The sequence below is a fragment of the Cygnus olor genome, chromosome 13 (genome assembly GCF_009769625.2).
Source record: "Cygnus olor isolate bCygOlo1 chromosome 13, bCygOlo1.pri.v2, whole genome shotgun sequence".
In the NCBI taxonomy this organism is placed as follows: Eukaryota; Metazoa; Chordata; class Aves; order Anseriformes; family Anatidae; genus Cygnus; species Cygnus olor.
Genome location: NC_049181.1, coordinates 14,009,555 through 14,032,607, shown reverse-complemented (window position 1 = coordinate 14,032,607; position 23,053 = coordinate 14,009,555). Strand labels below are relative to the sequence as shown.

The 23,053-nt window shown below is 43.2% G+C and overlaps 1 protein-coding gene across 4 annotated transcripts in view; it reads left to right on the top strand.

The window, feature by feature from the left end:
- Positions 1–23,053, top strand: part of NRK (Nik related kinase) — a 103,140-nt gene that overhangs the window by 57,722 nt on the left and 22,365 nt on the right. For all 4 annotated transcript variants that reach the window (XM_040572215.1, XM_040572214.1, XM_040572213.1 and 1 more), the window contains 11 exons: positions 722–886; positions 4,280–4,432; positions 9,828–9,959; positions 10,798–10,865; positions 12,484–12,596; positions 14,713–14,804; positions 15,110–15,228; positions 17,972–18,065; positions 20,820–20,993; positions 21,645–21,774; positions 22,174–22,332. In XM_040572215.1, the coding sequence (XP_040428149.1) occupies positions 722–886; positions 4,280–4,432; positions 9,828–9,959; positions 10,798–10,865; positions 12,484–12,596; positions 14,713–14,804; positions 15,110–15,228; positions 17,972–18,065; positions 20,820–20,993; positions 21,645–21,774; positions 22,174–22,332 (1,399 nt within the window). The remainder of the gene's footprint in view (positions 1–721; positions 887–4,279; positions 4,433–9,827; positions 9,960–10,797; positions 10,866–12,483; positions 12,597–14,712; positions 14,805–15,109; positions 15,229–17,971; positions 18,066–20,819; positions 20,994–21,644; positions 21,775–22,173; positions 22,333–23,053) is intronic.

The following is a 23,053-nucleotide window of genomic DNA, read 5'->3' as shown; positions in this document are numbered from 1 at the left end:
GTATCTCTCTCAGTTCCCTTGAGGGTGTTGCCATCCTCTGAGTCACAGACCGGAGAGGGACTTTCTAAATGTATTTACTGCCCCTTGGTCTCACATGTAACTTTCTTTGGAGTTAACTGGCATGTTACTGAGTCACCTTCCTTATCTACAGCAATGACACTTCCTCTCCCTTGAGCATGGCGCTTCTGTCCCTGCTGCTTCTCCTCGCTGAAGTTGTCTTCAGTCACTTTAATCTGATTTAAGATATCTTTACCCTGAAAGCTTCCAGCATGAACTCAACTTAAGCTTAAATCTCTGGAGTCTCCAGTCTCTCTTCAGACTGTGCAAAGGACAATCTCTTTTTCACAAATAAAAATGAAGTGGAGGTTATTTTTAATGCTGAAGTCACATTGTCAAGTCTGGCGCCTTGGCCACAATGTTTTCCTAACATTGCAGCTAGTGACCTGATTCATAATCAAGCATGGAGTGTTTGATCAAAGGCCTCTGTTTTTGGAAAAGTAAAAGGAAAAAAACGTGATTTTCTGTTGTGTTCTTCCAAAAGCCAAACATAGAGTGTTTGGGATCATTTTATGCTTTCTGTTCCTCAGGTTTGTGTCTCTTCTGTCAGCCCTGCAACAATTGTGCTCACTTGGTTCTTTTGAAAAGCCAGTATTTCCAGCAGTCAACTCGATTGTCCTCTAAGGCATTGTTCTCTCTGAGGTTCACCACTCTTTGCTTTCAGAAAAAAGTGGAAGACGTGCAGCACAACAAGAGGGTGCATCGAACCCTGCCCAAAGATCAGACGCAGCTGCTGTCTCTCCAGCATGACCACAAGCAGAAGAAGAAGGAGCCTTCCAAGAGTTCAAATTCAGCAGCACATCCTCCACCAAGCAACACAGGCAAAGAGGTACCAACTCAGCCAATGTAGCATTTTGGTGCAGTTGAAGTTTATGACGCTGTGGTGATCCTGAAGTAGAGAACGGGATGATCTTTCAACCTAAATCTGCAGCTTGACCTGTGTCTTTCTACACACTTTGCTGCAGAAAAGCCTTTGATCTCCGTTAATGTAGAGGATAAGGAAAAGGAGGGGTTAGTCTCTGTCACTTCCAGTCAAGTTCAAAGAAAGGTGTGACTGTGGTGAATTGAGAATCATAATCCCTCTGGTCGACTAGCTGTCATTCCCTTGTCTCCCAAAGAGGAATGAATTAAGGTAGCATCGTCTGAGGTTTTAACAGATGCCTTCGCCTGATGTTAGGGTTCACAGAATTGACTCAGACACAGAACACTGTCATGCATTTCAAGCGTGGGTCTCTGTGCCCCTGAAGTTAGGTAGTGATGCCTTTTCTTGTTCTTTGTCTCCTGGGATTTCAGGTTATTGGATTTGATGGATAAGGGGTAGCCGTGTAAAGTCCCTGATTAAAAGTTCTTGTCCATTTCACTCTTTTGTTAACTCTGAAATTCTTTCTGCCATCCAACTCTTTCTGCTTACTAGTATTGTAAGGGTAAAAGCTACAAGTCCGTTTTACGTATGTTATCTCACTATTCCTAGCATGCTCATTTTTCTTTTTGATATACCCCCAGTGCGTGAGCCCAGTTCTACAGCTGGTGCGATTGTCACATTATTTGGCTGGGTCAGTGTCAGAAATCTCAGCAGCTTGCAGTCCCCTCCTCCGGGGCAGCTGTGTGCAAGTAGAATATTAGGTGTGGTAGTCTGTGTATTCCTGACAAGGCATCTTCCCTAAATACCCAAACAAAGCACGAGGAGAGCTTGTGCATACGTGTGTAGGAGGAATGCAGAGCACTGCTTAGTTACATCTTGCTGCAATCTTTAAGCAAGTTCCCACTCTGATGTGTGGGCACACACATCACCTCTGTGTGTGTGTATGTGCTGCAGCTGGCTCCCTTAAGTGAAATTTTCTATATTGATAAGCAGTTAAACAAAACTCTTCTGCTAGGATTGTTGAAATGGTGAATATCAATAACTGGATAGAGTCTGCAAACAGCTAAGCAGCAACATGAAATCAAGAAAACAACAGATACTAAGGCCCTTGTTAGAGCAGCAGTTTGTGAAAACAAGAGAATGCCTGATTCTGTTTGAAGTAAAACTTAACTGTCAAAAAACACCCTCAATCCAAAGGCTTTATTGCATTGACTGGTTAAACAAAACATTACTGAAATTTGAATGAGCTCTTTTGGAAATCAGTATTTAGTTGGTGGTAGAGGGCTGGGTCCTATTCTGGCTGGGGAGTAAGCTGGGTGTGGACAGAGAAGTAAGCTGCTTTTGCTAAATACACGTCACCAAAGACATAGAAATGCTTTGCCTTTGCTAGGCTTTGGGTGGGTGGAGAGAATATGCAACTCTGTTTTATTTCATTTAACTTTCTTTTCTACTTCACTGTAGCTAGAAGTGAAAAAAACTGCAAAATGTCAGCTCAAATACTCTTTAGTTTTGGCATGCATTTTGTAAATGAACCCTTCGTAGCAGAATGAAAAGTATTATGGAGTTCAGTGTAGGCAGTCACCGCTAACTTTTAATTTAGTCGTGAAATAAAATGCTACTAGTTGCAGGTAAGTTAGGCACATACAGAAGCAAACAGTGTGCAAAAAGGGAAATCATATCCACAGATTTGCCTGCCTTTTGGATTCACAGCACGATGCTGTTGTTTTGTCATCATGGCTGCTATAATAGAGTCTGGTTTTGAGGGCAAATTCTTTTACAATATTACTTACTTAATCACAAACTTCTTGGAAGACACTTTCCACTAAAATCCTAATTAGTGCAACAGGATTTCATTTTTTTGGTTGGAATTTGAGACTTTATAATTATGTTAGCACTCACAACGGTTTGTGACAATTCAAAAATGCTTTAAAGTTTTGACTATTTTTAACAGTAATAATTCAATGAATTCCTTCTTGCTAATACTGATCTTTCCCAGTTCGTTAGCTGAAAAGATGCCAGTTTCTGCACTGGGAGAGATCTGCACAGGGATAGATATAGCCTGCTCTAGAGTAAGTTCTTTTTTCCATAATTGGTAGGGTTCAGTGGCATTTGAAGGGCCAGTTATTGATATAAGAAATTTCTCTGGAATTATTGTTGAGACATTAAAAACAATAAAAGTAATTAAAAAAAATACCCTATAGCCCTCCAACACCTCAAGTTTAATGTTTGGCACCACAAAGCCCTTTTTGGGTAATTCGTCCTCTTTGTCTTTGAGCTCTTCCTATGGCAGGCAGGTCAGAGCAGGTTTTCCCCAATGTGTGCAGATGTGAGCTCACTCCTGTGCTGTGTCTGATCCCAGCAGCTGATGAGCTGCGAAGAAAGGACTCTGAGCTCGGGCTTGGTGCTGCACCAGTTCAGTGCCTGCGCTAGGGCTGGAGTCAGTTGTGGGAACCCAAAGCGTTGGTTGCTTAAGTTTGCATCTGGGTTGCAATATATTGCATGCAAATGCTGTTTGAGAGCAAAGGTGGTAGCTAAATGATCATTTCTAGCTTAGTTAAAACACTCTATTTTCACTTTTTCTTTCTTGCTCATGGTAAAATTTGCCTTTCATTCTTAGCAGTTGCAAATAATGAAAATCTGGCCTCAAGAGCAGCGTAACAGTGAAGTTTTCTGGGGCGAGAATTTCTTGGCATTGACTGTAGTTGCTTGTTTTAATACCTTTTTTGCTGGCTTCCCCCCACCTCCCATCAAGATCTTTGAGAATCATTTTCCATCTCCTCAGCAGGTTCCTAGGCTGTGTTCAGAGTACACTTAGCATCCTGACGTAGGCACAAACATCCAGATAGAGTGAGGCCATTAGGAATTCCACCCAGACAGAGACAGCTGGGTGTGAGATGGCATTATTCTTGCTGGTGGTGTAGAACTGTTCCTAGTCTGCTAAATCAGAGGATACGAAAAAGATTTATACTACAGAATGGAAATCAGTCACGTTGAATAAAACTGCAAAGAGCCATGGGGTCAAAACCATAGGACGGAGATTTTATAATGAGCAGTGCCCTCAGGAAATAGAAGGACCTTTGTTCCTCCTAGATCGTGTTCCGCAGTCTTTTCCATAGGGCAGTTAAAATACCAAACAATAGAGCATTAAAAGTGTTTTGACAAAGCCAGTTGCAGGAATGTCAACGTTGTGAAAGGGGGTAATAAATGCACAACAAAACAGGTTTCGTGCTGTCAAAGGTAAGTAAATACAGAGAGATGATTCCTCCCCAGCTAAAATCCTAGCCTGTAGCAAACGGAGTGGCCTAGAATGAAGCCATCTGCAGCTCTGGCACATCATGCCTTTTCTCTTCTCCTTTGCAGGCTGAGGACCGAAGAAAGAGAAGTGACAGCACCCAGCCTTCCCTCCAGTGGCCTGCGGTGCTGGGGCATGACGTCGCGCCCCAGGCAAGGGTGGGCTCCGGCAGCAGCTCCAGCCCCTGCACACCTGCCCTGCAGAGAGCTGTCTTAGTGCAGGTATGGCATTGCTGCCTGGATAGGGACGAGAAAGCACTGGTTGTGCCTAAGCAGAATAGCACATCGGAGACATGTTTCCCTTTGCTCCTGGCAAAAATGACTGAAGCCTGCAGCAATCTGCCTCAGATTTTTAGTGCCACTGTGTGCTGCTAAGTTACAAGTGGAATTAGACTTGGGCAATGCAGCTCAGGTTTAGATAACAGTTATTTTTATACACTTGATGTCTGACTCTGCTGATTCTATGATATTACTGTTAGATGTTTCACAAAAAGCCTGAAAGGCTGTTCTGTTACAGTCCCTGGATGATGTATTATTTATATGGCACCATAAATATATGTGGCACTTCACAAAACAAGTCTGAAGCCAAGATCTTTATCCCTGAAGACCATCTACACAAGCAAGATTGTTAGTGATCTTATGAAATAATCTAAACTTATATAGAGATGGAATGAGGACTAGTTGCCAATGCAGAGTCAGGTTTTGCCTGTGGATAGAGCCCGGAAGGTTTGTGAAGTCCCATTTCTAGTCTTCAGGTGCTGCATCAGCACTTCACCCTCTTACTGAAGAAACCGTTGGTTTCAACTACAGATGTAAGATCCGTGAATCTTAGGCCGTATACCAAAGTATATACAAAATTCAGTGTTAGAGGTTAGAAGTTGTACCTAAACAGGTCACTCTGTGTATAGAGTGAGAACACTCTGATAAAGTTCTGCATCAGAATCCTTTTCACACTGTTTTAACTCCTGCTATTTCTACCAGCTCTGGGAGAGCAGATTTAGGGTTCTCACTGCTGCATATGGCATCTGGTGGCCTCACTTTCTGGCCCGTTGGATCCTGGAGCCAAAGCAGGGAGATGAGACTGAGGAGAGGTGCCTGGGTTATTTTTTTCAACTCAGCTGCTTTGGGAGCATCTCATGCTGCCTTGCTGCTGAGCCCTAACAGCAGGGTGGGCCCTCTGACTTCTTTGAGGCTACTTGCAATTGCAAGTCATTACTATGAGGTGCTATCCCAAGCTTTTATGCTCATTGCTAGCCACTGAAATCTTGCTTGTCATGAGCTTCTTGTGAATTTACGTCCTGCATGAAAGATACGGATGTGCCTGAAAAGTCATGCCCTTGTTAGCATCTCTGCATACTGATCGTGTTGAGCTCAGCGTGTCCCAACTCAGCCCTTCTTGCAGCACCACTGATGTTTTGCCTTCTCACACTGTATTTCTTGAAGTGTGAGAAAAAACTCTCATCCCTCCTCCTTTCCCCAGAGCCTGGGTGCTCATAGGGCAGGCCGCATGGCCCAGTGCTCCCCTATCCTGCTTCCATATATGCCTGAGAGTGAGTCTGTGTGAGGCAGGTAATAGCTGGCCACTTTAAGTCCAAGTCTGCTGTGCTTTTCTTGTTCAGGTTGCTGCTGTCTGGTGGCGATGGAAAAATCAACACAGACATCTGCTGGGAAAAGAAGGGCCCCGATAGCTTTTCCCTGGGAAAATATTGGTGTATCTTCTCACATGCTTTTTTTCCACAGCCCATTTGTCATTTTAAGTCATGAGTTTTGCAACTGGGCTAAATTGATGGCTCAGCTCGTAGCATTGACTCACTGGAGAGCTGGTGCAAGGTCTGCAAGAAGGATGTTTGTATCTTAGCCTTTGGCAGAGACTGGCAGCTTCCTTGAGCTGAATATTTTGGCCCTGTAGTAGGAGTGGGAAGGCCCGTAGCGTATTGCAAGGCATCTGGGATTCTGCAGGAGCGCGGTGGGTTTACAGACGAGAGTCCTGGCCTGTAAAAGTGCTGCTCCATGGATGAAAGGAGCTACATCCTTGCCTGGCTGTGACCCAGACCTAGGACAAGTCACTTCATCCCTTTGCACCTCGTTGGTGCTTCTCTATTTGGTAGTGCCTCTTCCAGCTGCTTTGGGGAGTGGTGAGGAATAAAGCAGTATTATCACCCTCTTTCACATTCCTTCCTAGAAACTACACTATAAAATTTTGATGCTATGTAAAGCAATGGTGTTACTTAAGGCTAACAGCAGCACACGATATATAGTGGTTAGTGTGATTTCACTCCCTGCTGGCAGCTGCCCTGTTACCCGTGCACAAGTCAGTGCTCTGGCAGGTGGAGACCATGTGGACAGGGAGAAGCTGATCCATGGTCTCACCTGCTGTGTTAGCATGGAAACCCAATGAACTTCAAGGGGAAATTTATAAATCTTCTTAAGGGTTGTGTTTCCTTCTGCTCGTTGGCAGCAGCTGTTGATGCTAATAGCTGAGTGTTTGGCAATGTTGCATATATTAACTTTATAAAGTGATAAGGCAAAATGAGTGATGGGCCAGTTAGTCACCTGGAGACTAAAAGACTCACAGCAATGTACTCAGAGAGTTCAATACGTTGGTGCCTTGTTGATTTAAAATAAAAGCGAACAGTGGAGTTAAAATGCAAGGTGAATCCATCACAGATGTCTGTGCTGAAGAACTTCCAGACAGCTTTGTCAGAGAGGGATCATCTGTCATCACTGCTCTGCTCAGACTAAAAAGACTTCTTATTTTAAACGATCCTATTCTGTGAGATTGTGTGGCACCTCTTTATTGCCCAACTCTCTGTCAAAACGATTTCCCTGGGAATCTTAATGCAGCTCCCGAGGAGCAGGGAGCAGGATTTCTCAGTGTCTTGTACCCTGTCTGTCTGGTGAGGGAAATGTGAGATATTCCCATATCAGAGCGTATCATTTCCACCTGCTTTGTACCTGCTTTGCCTTTGGTGAGCTGCAGCACAGCAGCAGATCAGGCTCTCTGGCTGCAGTGTTGTGGGGTGGGCTGTACTGGGCTACCTGCAGGATTTCACAGAGACTTGTAAACAAAGTCACTGGGTCTGCCTCTCTGCCCAGTGTCTCCCAGGATCTGAGTAGAGGAGGGACTTAGCCCACATCTGAAATGAACTCCTTTTTGTTTAATTGATTCTGTGGTTCTCCTTTAGGATTTGCTATCTAGATCTGCTCTTCTGTCTGGAGTAACGTGGCCAAATGCTATGATTTGGGGGTTATCTGAAACATTCTTGGTTTGCTGTAGAATCGCAAGGTTTTGTAGGTCCTACAGAAATCATCCCAGAAACAGGCATCACTTCCTGGCTTTACATGAAACCGGAGTACTGGTCTGTCCCTGCCCAAAGAATGGATGTGGGTACCATCTGCAGAGGGTGTGTGTGGAGTTGAGAGTTTCTCAGTCACTTACATCATGATTTAGCAAAGCTCACCCCTGCTTTTAAGCACGAGTAGTTTTCTGGTACTCTGCAGGACTCAAAAGCTGAAATTTAGGAAGAAAGTTAAGTATCTTGTTGAAAAACTGGCAAGGACGAAAATCTTCCTATATTCTGATAATAATACACTTGCTGTAAAGCCTATTCCTATCCCCGAGATGAGTCACTTCAGGGGAACACTTTGCTGTTAAAATAATTCTGGTTAACTGAAAACTATTATTAGTGACAATCATGTTGGACAAAAAAAGTCATTTTGACAAAATGAAAGGACACGGATTATGAGATGTTCTAACTGCTGAAAAAGCTATTTTCATTACAGAGAGCGAACAGAACATGTTCTCCCCAAAAGGCAGAAAAAGCACCTGAATATTTAACCAGGTGAACTCGTCAGGACTGGTTTTCTGCAGTTGACTTCCCCTTGCTGGACTTGGAGGTGGTGGTGGGACAATTGAATGGGTGTTTGGCATCTTTAGATAGTTTTAGAATTACTGCTTAGAGATATTTAAATGATCTTTAGAGCTACAGGAGGTTCATACTTGTATTATGTTATTGAAAACCTGTGTGCAGTTCTCAGTTACTGTGTGTTAATTTTTAATATAGGTTACTTCACTTAAAAATGAATTACATATTAGGTAAATAATACTCTTGTGCATTCATAATGTCTCTCGCTCGAGGGAACTAGTGAAAATTTTAATACGCTTAGCTGATAAATCAATAAAATATTTGTCTGAGTCATTCTTTGGGGAAACTGAACTGCAGCTGCCTCTGAGCTGAGCTGTAGTAATTTGATCGGGACACAAACATTAAAACTTTTGAGTCAGACAAAATTTACCAGCCTGTTTCTTAGTACTGGAAGTGGTCAGGGTGCTGTTTTGCAGTCCGCTTGAGATAAGAGGTGCTTCCCACTAGTAATGTACAGAAGCTCAATCCAGACTGGGGAACGACAGCAGCTGGCAGGCTTCTCGTAGTGTTCCTGCTGGCTGTGCGTGTCCCCAGGGAGCCCTGGTCTTGCTTTGCACGAGAAGAAAAAGCCCAAAGTAGTATAGCTTCAGGCACTTCTCTACTATTTTTCTATTTCTGTAACATTAAATTGGTTCTGGCATAGGAATCCCTCAAGATGGGCCCAGCTCACACAGCATTTCCATGTATTCTGTCTCAATCTCGTGTCCAAGAGGATTTCTTATTTCAGGGAGGATCAGTACGTTCGGTTGACATTTTTAGCTCTGTTCCTTTCTTCCTCTTTGGAAGACTCGAGTGTGATAGATTATTAAAGCACAGAATTTAAAGGACCTTTCCTTTTTATTTTTTATTTTTTAATACAGAGAGAATTAGAGGAACAAATTTTGAGTATTTTAGATTGAGTTGTACACTGCTAACATGTTATTCCATTGGAATGAATGCCGTATTCCCCCTCTCCTCTCACCCCAATTAGGGCATTTGCTGTCCTAATGTCCCAACATGATACCCTCAATGATAGCTGATAGCTTTTAAACACAGGTGATCTCAATGGGAGCACCTGGACGTGACTGTGCATGAGGTGTAGTGTGGGCATAGTTTCTAATTGCTTACAGCAGGCTCAAATTTTATTTTTTTTTAAAGCACCTGTAAATCTCTGTTACAGAGGAGGGCCAGGGCACTCTATTGGAGAGTTAGAAGCACTTCCAGGTGGCGGGTTGCTTGCAGTGGCTGTAGGTTGATGGTGGGCTTGCAAAGACTAGCTTGGAAGGGAACATCTCAGGTAGGGGAAGGGATTCACCCAATTATTGTACTGTCTTGGTTCTGAAACAGGTCATTGGTCAGGTTTGTATGAAATATACTTAGCAGTAATTTTTGTCACTCAATTCAGCAGTTCTCTGTGCATTGCCAGTGACCTTTCAGCTTCTCCACAGACATAAAGATGGGAGTTGTGCATATAGCATATATGTTTTTACTATTTCTTTATATTGTGCCCTTCACCCTGAAATATTTGTGCTTAAGATGCTGGAAATCAATAATTTTACAGTGAACAAGTTAAGTCTGTGTTGAAACACAATACTCATTACACATTTACTAAAAATTTGATCTCTCAGACAGAACTGTTGGTATCTGTTGGCACTGGGACACGTTGTAGAGGCAGAGAAGTACAATTCAGTCTGTATTTCATTTGTTTCAAGTGTGACAATTTCCGGGCAAGTAAAGATGCGTACCACAGCAGCTCGCTGTCAGATATGGTAACGATACCAGTCAGCCCTGGACAAGATGATGTGTTCTGGAGTGAGATTCAAAACGAAGAACAACCCCCGAAGGTATGTGAAATGCTGGGTGTTTGGCACTGTCTGTGCCCAGTTCCTCTGCTCTGTGTAGTATCTACCCGCTTTGGCTTTATGAAGCTGAGTGAAAATCCCATCACTTACGCGCTTACTGGGTCTCACTAAGATACGATTCTGTACTGATTAAGCAGGTAAATGCTCTCAGTGTATATGTATAGTATCTGTGGGATCAATGAATGCAGATACCTATCTTTTGTTAGACCAAATATTTGTAGCTTCCCTTTCTGTGCACAATCTGGTTTGTTGCAGAAAAGCTCATTAGTTTGTATAATTCAGGTGATGGTGTACTTATTTTTTTAACAGAACCCCTAAGAAAAAGGGCAGAACTCCGTGTGGGGATGTGTGTATGTATGGGCACGCATGTGCATGAATTCGTATTATTACTTTGCAGATGGGATGTGTGCGTCTGTCCTTTTTTATTCTCCCCACCTTCCTCCCCTCCCCTTGAATATGCACACTTTGATAGCAAAGTAAGGCAATCCACCACCTAGGTAAAGCTGCGTTAATGACTGCAGATGTGTTTCTCTGTCTGCTTTAAATATTGACCAAGAATAATGCTGACTCCAGGGAAAGGTGCAAACCTCTCACAGACTGTACCCTGATAGATTGCAGAGGCTCAAAGCGAAATGGAAGTACCTGCTGCTGACTCGCAGCATCCAGTGCCAATATCATGAAAGACAGCTCCACAGGTCCCACTGAAGCATTGTTCTTTCATGTTGGTTAGTCTCCTTTTTGTATTGATACAGGGTAAGCGTTAGGTTTATTAGCTGAGTCTACCAGTAGCAAATCAAAAATATTTGATTAAATCCTTAAGGTTCCAGAAAGGACAACCTCTAAATTTCACAGCAGGGATCAACCTGGCCATCAGAGATGCCATTCAAGGTAAGCTCCTAAGTGTTTTATGCTTATACTAATGCTGATTTATTGCCAATGGGAAAACTGAATCCAGTTTATTTAAAAACAAAGCCATAACCTCAGTAACACTGAAACTGTTCATACCTCATTTAATGGCAGTTACACTTATTTTGTGTCAGCTCATCCAATAAATAACGAACCAAATCTCTTGATCTTAAACCTGAAAGAAGCATCTAAGCTAGCTTCCTTTTAATGACTAATGTACATGATTTAAATACAAACAAACCTATTGTAGATTGCCTCCTTTAATGCAAGGTAGTTCTGTATTCTAATGGAAAGCAATATTTTTAATATATAAAGGCTGTTCCACCTGTAATAATTCCTGCAAAGAGTTGTTTCATTTGTTTCAGTCTGCTTGGCTTGCCTGAGCGGTTTCCATGCAAGTTCTTCATCGGTTTCCCAATTATGCAGTGCAGTAATTTAACAGCTGCTTGTGATTTAGTACTGCTTTACTGTCCCTTCAGGTCAGAGCAAATGGCTGCTGAAGGTGCAGGTTACTGGAGACCCCAGCCTATTGACACCTGAAGATATAGCAGGGACAGGTGGTGCTAGTGGCTTGGTCAGGGTACTCATGGAGATGCTTTGTTGTGGCACTTCAGGGCCTACATCATTGTTTCAAAGAGGAATTCTTTGTCTGGATACTTCAGTGACTGGGGCCCTGGCCTCAACTCCCTGTCTAGGCACTTTAATTATAGTTTGTGAAGCTTGTGGCTGCAACTTTGTTCTGCCTGATAGTAGCTTGAACAGACAAATATGCTGAATTTGGCAGTATTCCGGCAGTCTGCCCTTAAGGCGAGTGTACTTGGCATCCCAGAAGAAAAGACCAAGGATGCAGAGAGCTCAGTGGTGAAGGGTAGCCCCCACAGGCTGTCTAATCAGGGAACATAATGCAGTGAGGAACTAGGGTTGGAGAGATTTAAAAGGGAAGTAGTTTTAGCTGACCTAACAGAATGATGTACAGCATTTTGGAACGGTTACTTCTGTTGAACCAAAGTCAGAAACATCATCTGAAACAACTTTCAAGTGAAGTCAAACCCTAAATGCTCTCTACGTAAGAATTAAAGGAGGCAAAGCAGAAAAGAAGCATGAAGGCAAACCACAGTGTTAAAAGTGAGGGGCTTCTTAGCCTGGGATTACTGAGTGAGATTCAGTTTTGCTTTGCAAGCTTGGCAGCTTGTTTTACTGTCTTGTGTGTTCCTTTCTCCATTTATAAGTGGGTGATGATGTATCTTGTAGGAGGGTAGGAGAGCAGGTTTCATTATTTGTAAAAGCCATGAGATTTTGGAACCAGGAGTGAGACTGGTCTGAAGAGGCCAAGGGGGAATTACAAGGAGTTGGGTGTTTTGTGGTGACCTGGGACTCTGCATGCTCCTGGAATGAATTCCCAGAGGAAACTGTCCCCTCTGTCTTCTCTTGCTATTGAGTGGCCCTGCCTGGAGCACCAAGGAATGCCAAGTTTTTGTTTATTAAGAGTATTGTATCATACACTGACAGCAGGGAGCTTGGTTCAGTGGTCTAGGAGGTGCATTCTAGTCTGCGTTCCTGGACGCAAATCACCTAATGTGCTTTTTGTCTTTCTGTTCAGTAACAGTCATCAGCTGTCCCCTGGGGGACATGCTCTGAAGCTAAACAGCAGCAGCACTCCCGGCAGCAAGCAATGGGAGATGGGATCTCATCAGAGCAGCCGACCAACCTCAGGTGATTCCCAAGTCAATGATTCATCAGTCACAATGTCCAGAGTTCCTAGCACAAGAAATGGACTTCTGTAGGGTGTCAAGTGTTCTATTGTAAATGTTTTTGTGTTTTTGTTTCTTTTAAATGATGTCTTCTGGTGATAGGCTTTTGATAGCCCTCTTGGTTTTAGGGTTCCATGTTCCTAAAATATAAATACTTCCCTTTTTGAGTAAAAAAAAAAAAAGACTGTGAATGTACTTCCACACAGAATTTTAATTACGTCAATTAAGAAGTGAAAAAATCAGTTCTGTTGTACTTAGTGACACCATTGAAACTCAGCGGAGCCAACATTACATACACAGATCTAATTCAATGCTAATGTTCACCCATTGGCATTTTCTGCATAACCGTATGCTGCTTTTTTGCATTGTCCACTAATAAGATGATACAGATGAGCAGTCGCTGTACACTGATATTTCTGCACTCTAATACTGTGCTGGCTGATAGAAGCATAAAGAAACATAAGACTCTCCATGTAGCAGCTTGTGAAACATTCTTCCTCTACTCCTACCTGCAGAAAGATAGTGAAACCGAGAAAAAGGGAAAGGAAGTTAAACATGGAGATAGCCTCATCCAGTGAAAGCACAGTGCAAGTTTTAAGGGATCTGGATGTCTCTGGTAGCGATGGAAGAATGCAGTGGGCTTGCTCATGGTTGTGCAGACTTCTTTGCAATACAGGCTCTGGTTCCTGAGACATGAACTGAGACTCAGGCAGAAGAGAACACGGAGCAGAAGAGGAGGGGTTTGTTCCTGTATTTGCTGTTCCTTAGTGCCTTTCCTGTGGGAGAACTCTAGGGCAGTTTCTTGTGTAGCTCTTTGCAAAGCACTGGTGTTTTACAGTGCTTTACATCCAGGTTGATGCAGATGGGTGACATGGAGAATCACGCCCAAGTCAAGGCAGGGTGGATGCTAAAAATGTTCGGAAACCGCAGCAGCGAGCTGCTGAGGTCATTTATTTTTAAACTGAGGCTCGCATTGTTAATTTGAAAACCCTTGATAAATGAAGAACAAATTGCTTATTTATTACATTTACACAACTAAGCCAATTTTGCTTTCACTAACCATACGGAGTAGGAAGCTTTGCTTCAAGAGAAAACCAGAGCACAGTTTAAACTGCTTGGGGTTTGTTTCTTTTTTCTCTTATGTCATTTTATGTTTGAATAATAGCATAATGATGAGCAGCATACAACAGCCCAATTCAACATTGCAATGTCTGCATGATGTGTAACTCCTGTGCTATTTTGGCATGGGGAAATGAAAACCTCACCAGCCATGGAAAGAATAGAAAACCTCCCTTGTGGTTTAAACTGTCTCCTTGCGTTCTTAAGTGTCATTAAATTACAGCTAGTTCTGGCATATGGTGTTCCAGAGTTTGTTGCTTTCCCAGACCCACAGGGATAGTGAATTGGGCAGGAAAGGGCTATAAATACTTTAATACTGCTGCTGAGTTGCTTAGGTACTCATTGACCAATAAGGAATTTTGAATTTTAAAAGCTTTGCAAAATGCATGAGTACCTGAAGCCATTGTGATAAAACTAGCTAAATTACCAAATACAAATCTTAATTTGCGTGAGCTTGAATTCTCTCCCCTGTTATCTTACAAGCAGTCCTGTTGGTAGCAGTGGGACAGTCATGAAATAAACTGCTGAATGAGGTAGCTGTGTGCCCTGCTGGCAGGGTGGGGGCACATCTGCCTTCCCTCCCTTCACTCATATCAGGAGTTGTGTGCAGAAGACAGCATCTCTCCAGGGCTGCTTTGGCTCTTCCCAGGTAGCTTTATGAAGGTTAATGAAAAGGAAAATTCACTTGATCTCTTGGCGGCATCCCTCCTAAGATGGCATCGTCATGTCCAGGTGGCCTCAGCTCCTCTGGTCTTGATTGCTTGGGTGTTCAGTAGCCGTGCGGGTCCCCAGCCCTGCACCTGGGAGGGAAGTGCGGGGCCACAGCTTCACTGTCACCAGTGCCTGACCTGGGGCAGAACCTTGAGGAGCCCTGTGGGTGCTGGCCCTTGCTACCCACTTCCCTCCAGGGCAGAGTGGAAGTGGGAGCTGAGAAGTGGCTCAAAGGAAATTTTTTACAGGGAACCCAGGAGCAGCCAAGGGAGAGACCGCTTTGGCCCAGAACCACCTGCACAAGAAGCCTGAAAAAGTTTCTCATCCAGGCCAGATTGAGGTAGGCTCTTCTATATCCACTGCTATTTTGGATTTATTCATGGTTTTCATTGAGGGCACATCTGTTCAGACATCTCCTCTGTTGGTGCTTGAGATAGCTAGCTAGGTAGTAAGTCCATCTGAAAGGCTGGGCTGGAGGTTTGAAGACAAGTCATGTGCAGGCCACTGCTAGTAACATGGGAGCACGTCCCTGAGCTCCTGTAGGACTGGGATGTCTGAAGGCCCCTTGCTGGGACAGTAAAATCCTGCCCGTGCTATTTAGCAATGGGCTCTTCCTTGAGGAGAAACTGAGTTTTTTCTATTCAGAGCCCAGGCTCCTTTGCCAAGGGGAAGGACAGCACCAGTTCGTTCTGGAAAGCAGCAGACTACTCCTCATCAAGCGACGAAGTCGGCAGCAGTGATGAAGATGACATGAACCACATGAGGTTGGCTTGATTTATTTTCTCTTTTTATTACATGCTTATAAATATCTGGAAAAAATTGGCATACATAAATGCCTCCCGTCTGAAGTTGCTATCAGTCATTTATGTCAGCTGTAATTAAGCAGTTTAATCTCACTATAATGAACTCCTGGGGGTAAATGTTTGCTCCATCAGATGTGTGCAATGTAACAAGCTTTGATGACCTGCTGCCTTGGGACAATGAGGAAATGTCTCGTTTTAACTGAACATCAATAGGTAGTGCTTCTTCAGAGATTACTTCACATTGATCTACGTTGAAATGGAATTTTTAAAAGAAAAAAGGAGAACTGTATATCTTCATGTTAAATGCAGATTGCGGTGCAAAAAGCAAGGCAGACGTAGCACTTGTGTTCAGATGGTCTGTTCACTCAAGTGGAAATAATTACCACTGAAAAGCTGATTATTTCACCTGGGTTGTTTATAAAGGGGAGAGGTGTAAGCAGGATTTGATTTTGTAGAATTTGCTGTATTTTTAGTATTGTTATTTTATACAATTGCTGCAGTCATAAGTTTGTACATTGTAGCTTCTACCAAGCTGATTTCACGTGAGCTGTTTCTCTTTAGCTTTCCAGTTTCTCTTGGTGATTTTGTGACTGACATCTTGTGGTGTTTTACCTGTCATGCAGAATGTGTATTCGGCTGTGAAATAATGGAGCATGAATCTCTTTCTTGTCCAAGTGAAAGAGGGGATCAGTCAGTCAGCCCTGCTGCTTGGAACAAGAAACAAAATGGGTTTTCAGTACTGATGAACAAAACTTCTAATTTTCTTGCAAAGAGAACTTCAGTTTATTTCAGTTCCAGTATTTACTTTGAAGTGCATCTCAGCAATACAGAGCTGTCTAGGATGGGGCTTTTGCTCTTCTGACATAATTGCACATGCGGTTTTGTCAGTCCTCAGACAGAGATGCACAGATTTGTAACGCTGTTGGCAAGCTCTAGCATTGGCCTGATACCAGTCTTTTCTACTGTGCTCCTCTGAATAAGGTTTTTGTACCTGCATATTTTCCCGATTTGCATTTCTAAAGTTCATTTTCAAAGCTGAGGGATAAGGAGGGATAATGTTAGAAAAAAATATTGTAGTTTATTCACCTGAAAAAACTGTCTTTTTGCTGTAATGTCTAATTTTCTTACTGTTCCTCTCCAAACCACATCTTTTTGCTCTGTGAAGTTTTATTCGTTCTAGGTCATAGAATTCATCCTAGACCTCAGAAAGATACCACATAAAAATATGGATTTGCCCTGTAGCAATGACTTTGCTACATAAGTGTTAGGCTGTTATATCCCTGTATGCTGTAATGATTTGAAGGTGTCTCACTGCCTTTGGAAATCTGCATGTGTTGTTTGCATCTCCTGTGTGTGTGAGACCCACCGGTCCTTTGGAGAAATGGGGTCAGCAGGCTGATCCCTGTTAGGTTGGCCTTCTGTGCACACAGCCACTGTGAGAACCTCATGGAAACTAGAAGTGCAGTCTTAACGAAGTCCCTTCACCTCAGCTGAGCATCATTTATATTGAAAGATAGATACTTTGGGAAATACATCATTATTACTAGTGAGTAAATAGCAAACACCAGTTTTTTGTTTTAAGGAGGGATGTCAGTGAACACGAGCCATCATCCTACCTGCTTGTATAGCATATATATTCCATTCATGCTCATCTCTCCCACTCTAGAAGGCTGCTTCCTTCTCTGATACCTGCATCATTCACAATTCCCCTACAAAAAAAAACCACGCTTTTCCTGTGGCTCGTTTTGTATAGTTGAGTTTCCTCCCTCTGCTCTTTGTATGCTGTTCATTACCAAATTTAAATAAGGTGGCCGCAGGTATGTTCTTGGCTGGTAAGTACTTACTCCCACCAGTAAATAGGAGGTTGCTGTCATTTAAGATCAGGACCTTGCACTAATCAGTGATCCTGCTCCATGTGTTGCCATTCCTCCTAAGTTTAGCATGCAAATATTTACAGCTCCCATAGGGGGGGAAAAATAACCCTTTTACTCCTTCACACTCATTCACACTGTTTTAAAACACAGATACCACTGCTCGTGCAGGGTATATCACAAGAGATGCTCGCCTTGGTCTTACTCTGTCCATCAGGACCTGCTTTTGGACACCATGGAAGACAGGATACTGGGCTTAGTGGGCTTTTGGCCTGACCCAGTCCTTCGGTCTCTCTGCTTCTGCTGCCTTACATGTGAAGTGAGGATGGTCACGTTTCTTGCGCAGAACGAAGTCGCAGTGCAGTCTGTCCCAGGGGGCGAGAGCAGTGTACAGAGGAGCAGCAGCTCTACCCACATGCAGCCGATGCTGGATTTTTGGGAACAGGGTGACCAGTATTTCACCCCTCAGGGTAGTGTACGAGGGGAGATGGGAGAAGTTTTGAAGTTTTTGAAGGCTGCTCGATGGACCTGCTGTCACTTGATTGAGCACCTGTCAAAATGATGGGTGAAGGAAGGGAAGCCTCCACTGAGGTGGGGAGAGCTTCCTCCTGGGAGCAGTCCTTGGGCACCAGTCCATCCAGGCACATCCTAATCAACTGGCTTTTGTACAGGAACCCTTATGTGTAACTAGTGAATGTTAACTATGCTCAGGAGAACTTGTGTATATGGAGGTGTTTTTTGTGGGTTTTGGTGTAGGGTTTTGTATTTTTTTGGGTTGTTGTTTTTTTTTCCTGCTGAAGTAGTTCTGTTCATTAATTGGAGTTTGTTACCAGGCAACTGCTGAGCAGCAGAGTGGCAGATTTCTCAAGGACAAAAGTACCAGATGGGATTGAACTGAAACCCCAAAGCACTGCTGCAGAACAGAAGGTAATTTGGCCATTTGTAAGGGCTTGGGTACAGTGTGGGGAGAGTCAAATTGTTAACGTATGTGATAAACTCTGTATCCACTCCTTCTCAGCAGCATTTTCACTCTGAAGTCCTGCTCTGTCACTTCAAATTACAGCTATAAGCTTTAAAAAAGTGCGTACTGTTCCAGGCTTTATGCTTCCTACAAACAGGCTTACATCTAGGTTCAAAATTGCACCTCTTTATTTGTCCTTATTATTGACCCGGTAGTAGTGGCTGATGCCAACTTACTGCGTGAAGGCGCTAGGCAGGTTGCAAAAAGCAATCCTGTTGATTACAGTCAGTGTGCATGGTTGCTATTTTTAAAAATGTTGACCTTCTTTATTCCAATGTAAAGAGAAGTACCTCTTTTTAAAATATTACTGAAAGATGGGAAAAGTACTTCATCCCTCCCCACGGGCTTAGCAAAAACACTCGTTCCCTCATGTGTCATGTTGTGGTTCTTTCCCATCTATAGTTCTAGCAGAGACTTCAAGTTGTGTGGATTTTCCCCTGTGATAAATATTAGCGCAGAAAAGATGAAAACAAGAGAAAGCAGAACAATGTTCTCTGTGGTTGAAAACAAAAAAATTACAGTAATAAGACTTGCTCTCAACCTCAGAGCATTTCTCACGTATTACTGAGTGTATTCTTGTTTCACAGATAGGGAAAATAAATTGCCATGAAACTGGCATTTTCCCCAGAGCTTCTTGTGTAAGCTGTGACAGAGCTAGGAAGAAAAAGGAGTTTCCTTTGCCTCTGGTGTGTTTCGTAAGCTTCAGACCAGAGAAATCTGTCCAGGCTGGCAAAGGAGTCCCACTTTGCCTGTCTCCCAGCATCCTTAAGGAGAAAAGATCCTGCTTTGATACATGGGGCACCAGACTGAGCCATGATCTCAGCAGCTCATGCTGTTCATCTTCCTCAGCCTGCACTGAGTCTAATGCATTATTTTAAAGCTTATTGTTCTGTACCAGAAGTGAAAGAATATTCCTGGTTACCATTTCAGAGCAACAGCATGACAGAAAAGGTTGTACTGCATTTAATAATTTTACTTTCGGATCCGTCCATCTCCACCTACGTGGGGGTGAGGGGAAAAAACAATACCAGCTCCAGGCCCTCTCCGCCTCCTTTGCCCAGTGCCAGAGCTCTTTCCTGGCACTCCAGCTTGAGCCTGCCAATTTCCTTCTCATGGCAGGAACAGCTCAGCGCTTCTTCCTTCCCTTGATATCTGTGTGCGGAACACAGGCTGCTTGAGGATAAGGAGAAAGGTGGGGTCTTTGAGACTCAGAATGAAGGTAAAAGAGAAAGGAGAAGAGTAGAGGTCACGTTTTCTAGTGGATTTGAGGAAAATGACCCGGGAAGGATGACAGATAGGTGATTCTCACCTCTTCTCACCAATCTCTTTGATGCCTTCCAGTGTTTTCTCTTCTCACAGAGAATCCTGTCCATTCCTCCCACCTCTGTGTCACCACCCACAGCCACCATAAGACTCCAAGAATTCTTTCAACATCAATTTCCTGTCCCATTTTGAAGTGGTTAGGGTGTACCAAGCTGCTCAAATGACTCAAATGGGAGTTTGGCTCAGTTCAGCTGAATCTGACTTAAAACTGAACAAAAAAAGTGCCATACGGGTTTGCTTCCCTGAACTCAAATACTGATGTGCATTTTATTGTTGCTTTTTAAAATATCAGAATTAAAAACGTAAAATGCCTACAGCATCGATTTTATTCCTGGTTAATTACTTGGCTTTTAAAAGGCAAATGCCTTTCATTCAGAGTTATCTGCTATATTTTGGATATATTGACCAGCATTCAAAAAAGCTGAGCTGATTTCAGTAGGCTGTTTATCAGTTAGTGCAATGTATAGACGTGCCTTGAATTCAACCAGCCAGAAGCTGTTTGAGTTTGATGGTGCTTTTTGCTTTGGTATAATTCAGGAGGAATATTGTTGGTTAGTACTTGGCTCCTGACACTTTGTGTTCCAGTGCTGATGGTATTCGGGTAACCAGACCTTTCATGGCCAGGGGTAGGTTCCTCTGCATTGCCCTCCCCATCTGGGACACTGCATGCTTTACAAATCCCCTCTTTCTTCCTCTCAAAGCTTCTAGCCATGTTTTCCCAGAAACTTCAGTGTCCCAGTGACTCAGTATTTTAGCCTGTCAAGGGAGAGAGTTTGTATGGTGCCTCACAGCCTGCATAGTATTGCTAGTAGGATCCTACAAGGAGGGCCACAGTACCAGACCTCATTGTACTGCAAATGCTGATCCTGGATCCTACTGAATGTGATCCCTCTAGAATAAGATTTCCTAATTCAGTAAGTGGGAAGTAGCAATGAAATGAATGGTAAGGGGCTTTAAACTATATGCGGTCCTGAGCTGAGAAGTACCTACTTCTGACCACAGTAGAGGTCAAATCTGTACTGTTAAGACAAGTCATTTGATTTTCTGTCAAGCCTCTCTGAGGATGAAGTTCCTTCCTTACCTATGGCATGGGATACAGTAGATGAGCAGTGTTTCTGGAGCACTTCGGGGGTGGAAGCCAAGGCTGATATCTCAGGTGTTTGCCACATGCTTTTGTAATTTCCTATTTTTTAATCTTTCTGTAGTGTTTGTCTTTATCCAATAGATCACATAGAGCACCCCTACTCATATCCTCCTTATTTATTGTCCTAATTAACAGGGGGTGCATAGTGCATTGGAATTATATGTGGACTTTAACCATGTTTTCTCATGTGCAGGATCAGATTTTAGGGAAACAAATTTCTAGCACCCAAGAAGGCCTCTGGAGCATAAACAACCAAAACTATCTCCTGCCAGATCTTCTTCAGCAGAGCCAAATTTCAGATTCCTCCGTGAACCCACCAAAAGTGCCACTGACTAGTCAGGAACCTCAAAACAAATCTGTGAATAAGGTATGAGAAGTTTATAGATTGAATGAATTGTACCACCACTTCCCTCCAGCCCATGAGAGCCTGAGATTGAGTGTCATTTGAATTCATCTATCCTGTCTCTTATAAAGGAGAGATTTTTCACCATATCCCTCCTTTTATCTAAAAGATATATTTTGGGGGACTAATAAGAAAGTTCAAGCTCCCTACCCATCTTTGCTGTTCCATGTTTTTGTCCTTCTCTTTCCACTTCACACAAGCTAGAAGGGCTTTTACCCTCTGCTCATTTACCTGTAACACCAGCTACACAGCATGCTCATCTGCCTTTAATGATTGTCTTTGGATTGATTTCCATCCCAGCGTCAGGTGACAGTGCACAAGGCCTGGATCTGTTGCAGATGAAACAGCAGGGAGTGAGAAACATAAAAGGAGATTCTTCTGGGGACCAGTTACTTCATTGCAGTGCAGTGCCTGGTCAAGAATCCTGACACAACTCCCAGCTCAGGCTTCCTCTTGTCACTCAATTTGTACCATCTATCTACTGCTCTAAGCATGTTCATTACACCTAATAATGCAACATGCTGTTTCACCTGAACCTCAGAGACACCCACACGGCTCTGTGCTGTCTGCTCCCTAGTGTCATCGTCCTGAAGCAGCTCTTGTGTTTCATTGTAGACCCTGTCCACTGAAAGTACACCTTCAAAGAGCAGTACATCATCTACAACATCGTTTACTTCATTCATAGATCCCAGACTTCTGCCAATCACCCCTCCCACCAGTCCAGTTGGACCTCCCTGTAGTTCTTGTGAGTATGCTTTACCCCTCATGAAATCTCATTCCTGTTTTGTTGTTCTTATTATTCTGGGTGGGAATGGAGGGAAGGGAGAAGCTTATCACTTGGCAACTGAAACTGTTAGTAACACTTCCAGAAACTTAAGCTCCACGTTGCTATGAATTTCATTGCATGGCCACTGTGCTTCTTCCAGATGTGGCTAGCTCTGCTGCTGTGTCACCACAGTGCTTGCTCAGGAATGTTTGAGGAGTTTTCCAGATGTGTGGTTTTCTTCGGCTATGTGAGGCTCTCAAAGTGTTTTCTCACTTTTCTGGAGTTTGTTTCATTCTGCCACAAACAGGTCAAATGTGAGATGTAGCCAAACACTTGATTTTTTTATTTATTTTTTATTCCATATATCTTCTTTTTCAGCATCTAGTGCAAAACCCGAGCCCGTCAGGAGAGAAAATGCAAGGAAGGGCTCTGTTGTCAACGTTAACCCAACAAATATCCGCCCGCAGAGCGACAGTCCAGAAATTCGTAAATACAAGAAGAAATTCAACTCGGAGGTCCTTTGTGCTGCTTTGTGGGGTAAGCTCAGAAGTGCTTGGGCGTGTGTGTAGAGGGAAGGCAGCAACAGGAGAGGTTGGCAGTATATGGCAGTTAGATTTCGCAGTTGTATCACACCTCTCCTGTCAGAAAATCCTGAGAACATACCTACGTGTCACTCGCATAATATTGCCTTCCTGATGGAAGATGGCAAACAGATGAGTTACAGTTGCAAGGGATTTTGTGCATCAGAATGAGAAAACATTTTGATCAAGCATAAAATTGAAACTGCACTTGCTGGAAGAGCCAAAAGTTACAAATGTTTTGGTAATGTGAAGCAAAAATGTTCATGATACTCAGTCTGTCTTAGCTGCATATCAGTATAGCTAATCATGCATAACCCTGACCCAATGGAAATTATCCAAACCAGAGGTTCCAAGAACCTTCCTCTCAGAATTTTAGCCACCACAGACTGAAGCAGGTCAGGCATCCATCTTTCCAAGAGGCTGACTTCCATAATTTCCACTGTCAGGACTTAGAACCTTGCTGGATCACCATTTTTGTAGGGTCAGCTTCACATGGCATTAAAAAAAAAACCACACAGGATCAGTGTAGTCAGACCAGTTTTCAACCACTGTTGACGTAGTCCCAGTCTCACTGTAGCTAAGCTCTTGAGTTCTTGTAACCATCTGTCTACCTGTGAAGAACAGATGCATTCTATGGGACTCGCTCAGATGTTTACTTTTTGTCACTTTCTGAGTCT